General features: G+C 41.0%; 1 protein-coding gene across 1 annotated transcript; it reads right to left on the reverse strand.

Moving 5' to 3' along the window:
* Window positions 1-934: 934 nt before the first annotated feature.
* Window positions 935-1459, reverse strand: LOC126882622 (uncharacterized). The gene has a single exon (XM_050647596.1). It carries the CDS (start codon window positions 1457-1459, stop codon window positions 935-937), a length of 525 nt encoding a protein of 174 aa, XP_050503553.1.
* Between the last annotated feature and the right edge of the window lie 3974 nt (window positions 1460-5433).

Consider the following 5433-nt stretch of genomic DNA (forward strand, 5'->3'; position numbering starts at 1 on the left):
TTACAGTTGGCACATGTAGCTTGGACATCTCTGGCCCTTTTGCACATCTTTGTGGGGTGATCCTCACCGCATTTGACGCATCTGGGATCCTTGTGGCACGCGTTCTGGGTATGGTGGTATCCCTGGCAGTTGAAGCACTGCGTTGGTCCTGTCGCTTTTCGAAGATCCTCTACCACGACCTTCATGTGGCACAGGTTGGTTATGCGCCTCGCCGCCTCGACGTCCCCCTGTTCCAGAGTAATGACGAACATAGGTAGCTGTCTTCTTGGGCCGGCTCTTGTTGACATATTTTTGGCTGCTTGGCAGTCAATGTTATATTGTTCTGCCATGTCATTCTTGATGTCTGCCTCTTTGGTGTTCGTGGGTAGCCCTCTTATTACCATTTTAGGCTTTACTTCTTCCTCGAATGGGAAGGCTATCCACTGTAGTCTCTTGTCCTTTAGGGTCTTCGCATATTCCTCGATAATATGGGTCATCTTTCGGTAATCTTCCGGGATTTTCGCCTGGATGAGGGTTTCCCTTCCGCTTCTGGAGATCTTGTTTATCGTGATCACGTTTTGTTTCTGGGCTATACTGAGGATAGCCCCTGTCTCGCTCACGCTCTGTAATTTAATTACAGGCGGCTTTCGTTGACGGGTTACCTGTTGTTCAGGCAACGCGGCAGCTTCTTCTTCTTGATTCGTCACCATTCGGTCCGACTCTGAAACATTGGGATGCCGTGCGGCAGGCGCATCTCCACCTGTGCTCGTAGATGGATGGATTGGTGGGGCTTTCCCTCGGGGCAGGATGAAAGATTCTTCTACTGGGGGTGAAGCAGCTCTCATGGCGTTGCTTGCTTGGAGTTCCCATGCTGTCGTCTCGTCTTTTGAGATTGGTGTCTTCAATTTTGGGAAATCTTCTCGAATTTTCTTTAGACTTGCTGCGATTTTTCGACTCAAGTGACTGGCGTCTGTTGGAGATTCTGTAAGAGTTCTGTCATTGTTCTTTGTTGTTCTAGCAGGGCATCCAATTGGGCTTGCATTTTCAGCATCGCTTCTTGTTGTTGAGAGATTTTGATCATCAATCTCTCGTTTTCGGCCTTTTGTTGGTCTCTCTCTGCCGTAATCGCCTCTAGCATCTTTCTCATCTCTTCTTGTTCATTCGTCTTTAGTAACTTCTCTTTCATGTCTTCGTTAGCTTCACTCTCTTTGGCTCGTTTGGTGGTGCCTCTGACTGCCTGCTCTGCTTCGTCGTCCATGGGCTCTGCTTTTGGATTTTCCCCATCCTTCTTCGCTTCTACTTCGCTCTTCGTTTTCTGCTCTTTCTTCTTTTTGGATTTCTCCTTTTTCCTCTCGCTCCTAGGTTTTTTGAAACCATTTTCATCCATGGATGAGCAGTCGTATGTGTCGGAGCTTAATCCCTGAAACAGGTTTGGGCCCACTTTGCGTGAGCCCTCATAGATTGGCGGGGATTGCGCCATGGGTCGGGGCTGTGATCGAGACCTAGCTCGATCAATCGTCTGGGGTTGGGGGCGAACGGTCCTAATTTTGACGAAGCCTTTTTTTCTGCCGACTGGCCCGACGCCAGCTCGACTTCAGGGTTGGCTCCCTGCACCAAGCGTGGTAGATAACGTACCCAGACAGAACTAGGTACGGGTTCCTCTTGCGTTTCTCGATGGGGCTGCACGATGTAGGATTCTAGAAAACTACACCTTGCAGTGTCGAGGTACAATGTTTTAAATTGCACCCATCCCTTACGGAGGCACAGTAGGTATCCCGTAGCGGGCTCACGTCGAGCCCGCTAATTCTTTTTCCGCTAGCCGATCTCTAGCTGTGGCGTCTCAGAGAATCCAATAAAATCAAATTCCCTCAGTTTCACCACATCCAGCCGATCGGCCTTTGCCTCTCCTTCTTGCCTAAGGCTTAGAAGTGCACGACTTCGCTATCACGCTTACATTCGTGATTGGAATGAAAATTCCTGCTAGTCGTACAACTTCTTCCACCGTTGGCTCGTCGTCTTCACGCCTCGGAGAGTGAAAACGCTCAACTGCTGCCTTGCTTACATTCAAGGCAGGACTGAAAAGTCCACAGCCGAGCTATCCCCACTTCTCGTTGGCTTCTCTTCGCTGCTGCTGCTCTGCTCCGCTCGCACGCGTGTTACTAGTCCGGTGGTCGGCACCAGGCTTACTTACTGACTTCAAAATACACCTTGAGCAGCATGAAACCTAATAAACTAAAAAGACATTGGGAAACGCTTCACAGTGAGTACATTAACAAACCCCGAGAATTCTTCGAGTTAAAATTAAAATGGCGTGAAAAGCAAAAATTAGCTTTAATAAAAATTTTGACTGTGAATGAAATAGCTTTACTTGTCTCTTATAAAATCTGATATTAAATAGCCAGATCTAAAAAGCCTAACACTATTGGTGAAGATCTTATATTACCAACTGCAATCAAAATTGTAGAAACTGTGTTTGGAGATAATTTTGCTAAAAAATTGGAGTTTATACCTCTATCAAATGATACTGTTGCCCGCCGAATTAGTGATATAGCTGAATATGTACAGGATCAGCTAATCAAGAAGTTGCATGAAAAGCTGTTTTCGATTCAGCTTGATGAGGCAACAATAGCAATAAATATGCTCATTTTATTGCCTACGTTCGATTTTGTGATGGCAGATCAGTGGTAGAACTACTTTTATGCAAACCAATAGAATTGATAGCAAAGTCGCTTGCATTATTTGCTATGTTAAATGATTATATAAATGAAGCAAAAATAGAGACACTGTATGATCAACAAAGAAGCTCTGGCTTGAATATTGTGCTAACTACGATTGTAACAATAGTTAATGATCTACATAGAAATGAGACCTTTGAAAACTAGAATCTTTTCTGTACTTTGCAAAGACATGGATGCGGTACATTCAGCATTATTATTTTATTGTGAGGCAAGCTGGTTATTACGTGGGAAATTTTTACGTGTTTTGAATTAAGACATGAAATCGCCATTTTTCTAGAAGAAGATAAGAGGCCGCAAGCCAAGATGTTTCACGATGGTTTATTTTTGATGAAATTGAGTTACTTGGTTGATATATTCGAGAAACTAAATATTTTGAACTTACAACTTCAAGGGGCCAATACGAATATGTTTGATACGAATGATAAAGTTAACGCTTTCTGTAGAAAATTGAAATCGTGGAGCAGAAATTTAAAGCAAAAAACCTAGAAATATTTGAAAATGTGGATGAATGTTTTAAAACTTACCAGGTTGAAGCACAACACGGGAAAGTTGTTTTTGTAATCATTGAAAATCATTTAGCAATGCTGACAAAAAATTTTAAAAGATACTTTTTTGCCGACGACCAATTAATAAGTACCTTATAGTTATGAGTGGGCCGGGAATCCGTTTCAGATAACACCCGAAAAGCTCTCTACTGCAGAAGAAGAAACCTTCATAGACTTCACAGCAAATGCCGAAATCAAGAAACAGTTTAATATTAGATCCCTCTTTGAATTTTGGGCAGGGGTAAATGATGAGTTTTCTGCACTGAAAACCAGAGCGTTCCATATACTATTACCGTTTTCACCATCCTACCTTTGCGAAACAGGATTTTCCGCGATGGCTGCTTTAAAGACCAAATATAGATCGCAGCTAAATATAGAGAAAGAACTGAGAGCGTCTATTTCTAATATTACACCCTCTTTCGATAAGCTTTGATCTGCAAAAGAGGCCCAAGGAAGTCATTAATTTACATTAAACTTGTTGATTTAGTGTTCAGTGCTCATAACTATGTATAGCTCCTTGTTCATGGGTATTTTATTTTTTGTTTGTAAGAATTTTGTTTTGCTTTGATTTTAGTAAATTAGTCAAAGTTTTAAGTGATTTTTTTTATATTTTCACGCCCCCCATGGCTAAAAGCGCGCCCCACAGGTTGAGAATCAGTGAATTACAGAGTTATTTCCACATATTAATATAATTTTCAAATTGGGCTCTGTACCGTCATTCTTTATTATATTACGAATACGTGTGCCAAATATCTCGAAAAAATATTCAAAATTACAGCCGCAATCTTGGAACGCGTTTTGGCTACCTGTTGATCGCTACTGTATCACCTTAAAAGAATTCGACAAATTAATTTGATGATAGTAGGGTTGCTTGTAGAATAGAGTGGTGCGAAAAAAGTCAAGTTGATAATCCCGTATCGCTATAGTGCGGAAAAGTTGCGATTGGTAATTAGAAGAAAAACAAAATAAAAATTATTAAAGTCGGACTTTATCTTCCGATCCCGCAACGGGCCTAAAGATTATGAAAAAAATGAAATTTTACCTTTTCTTCGGAAATTTTTATTTATCCTCCATGTACGTTTTATTTATCGCTATAGTAAAATTTATTTGCAGTTTGCATGGTTAAGTAATAAAAACAACAGTTTTACGCATCTAACGAATATCTTCCGACCAATCAATTCCGGTCAATCAAAATCTATAAATATTTGAAATTTTCGATGATTTTGATAAATTAAAAAACATTTAGTTATCTCATTTTTCTCCTCCATTGTGAAGTTTTTCGCTTGTTTATATATTGTATGACAATACTTAAACAACCCAGAACTCACAACGAGGAGGGTTGCACTTCTAGCTCCACACACACCCTTCTCTGCAACCAACCAATGAGTGTGATTTTTACATTATTTACTTAGTAAATTTCTTTTTCATGCTTGTCTCCAGCTTTTAAACGTCAACTTTGTATTGTGATTTGGTTGTAGAATCTGGCAGCATGGACCTTGATTTAAGTGTTGCCCTTATGAATCCATCTCTTGATTGGGGCCCACATACATTAGACCAGGGGTGACCAACTTAATCGGACTCGAGATCTACTGTCTGCCTTTCTGATTCTCTGGGATCTACTGACTAGGAATTTTTGTAATATTTAGGACGAGAATAGATAGGTAGGTAGATAATTTTTTCTTGCCATCGATCGACTGACCTAGGGGTCGCGATCGACGGGTTGGCCTCCCCTGCATTAGACGATGCTTCCGTGACCAACTTTAGGTACCTCTCATCAGCTTGCGTATGTCAGGGATAGTTTTCTACATTCTAGTCTGGTATGTCCCCCGATGTAATACAAGAACTTATATATTCATTTGACACTTCGAAGATGTGGTGAAGAAGATAGTTTTGCAACAGTCTGCAATAGTTTTGCAACATTATATTCCAGTCTATTATTTCAGTTTAGTCCCGTGCTTGAAAATTTCAAGTAGTAGTAGGGAGAAAGGAAACACATTAGAGAGCTAGGGCTAAGGAGAGTGTTAAAAGCCGGATAGACTAAAGCCAAGGGCAAACATATTAGAAATTTCATCCCTCCTACTTTAAATTTTGAAGCACAGGACTACACTGAAATATTAGATTGGAATGTTGCAAAACTATCTTCTCCACCAGTTCTTCAAAGCGTTACAAAT

Source organism: Diabrotica virgifera, chromosome 3 (genome assembly GCF_917563875.1).
Source record: "Diabrotica virgifera virgifera chromosome 3, PGI_DIABVI_V3a".
Lineage (NCBI taxonomy): Eukaryota > Metazoa > Arthropoda > Insecta > Coleoptera > Chrysomelidae > Diabrotica > Diabrotica virgifera.

Excerpts from the sequence above, each read along its gene's own strand:
- LOC126882622 (XM_050647596.1), bottom strand. The coding sequence starts at position 1,459 with ATGGCGCAATCCCCGCCAATCTATGAGGGCTCACGCAAAGTGGGCCCA.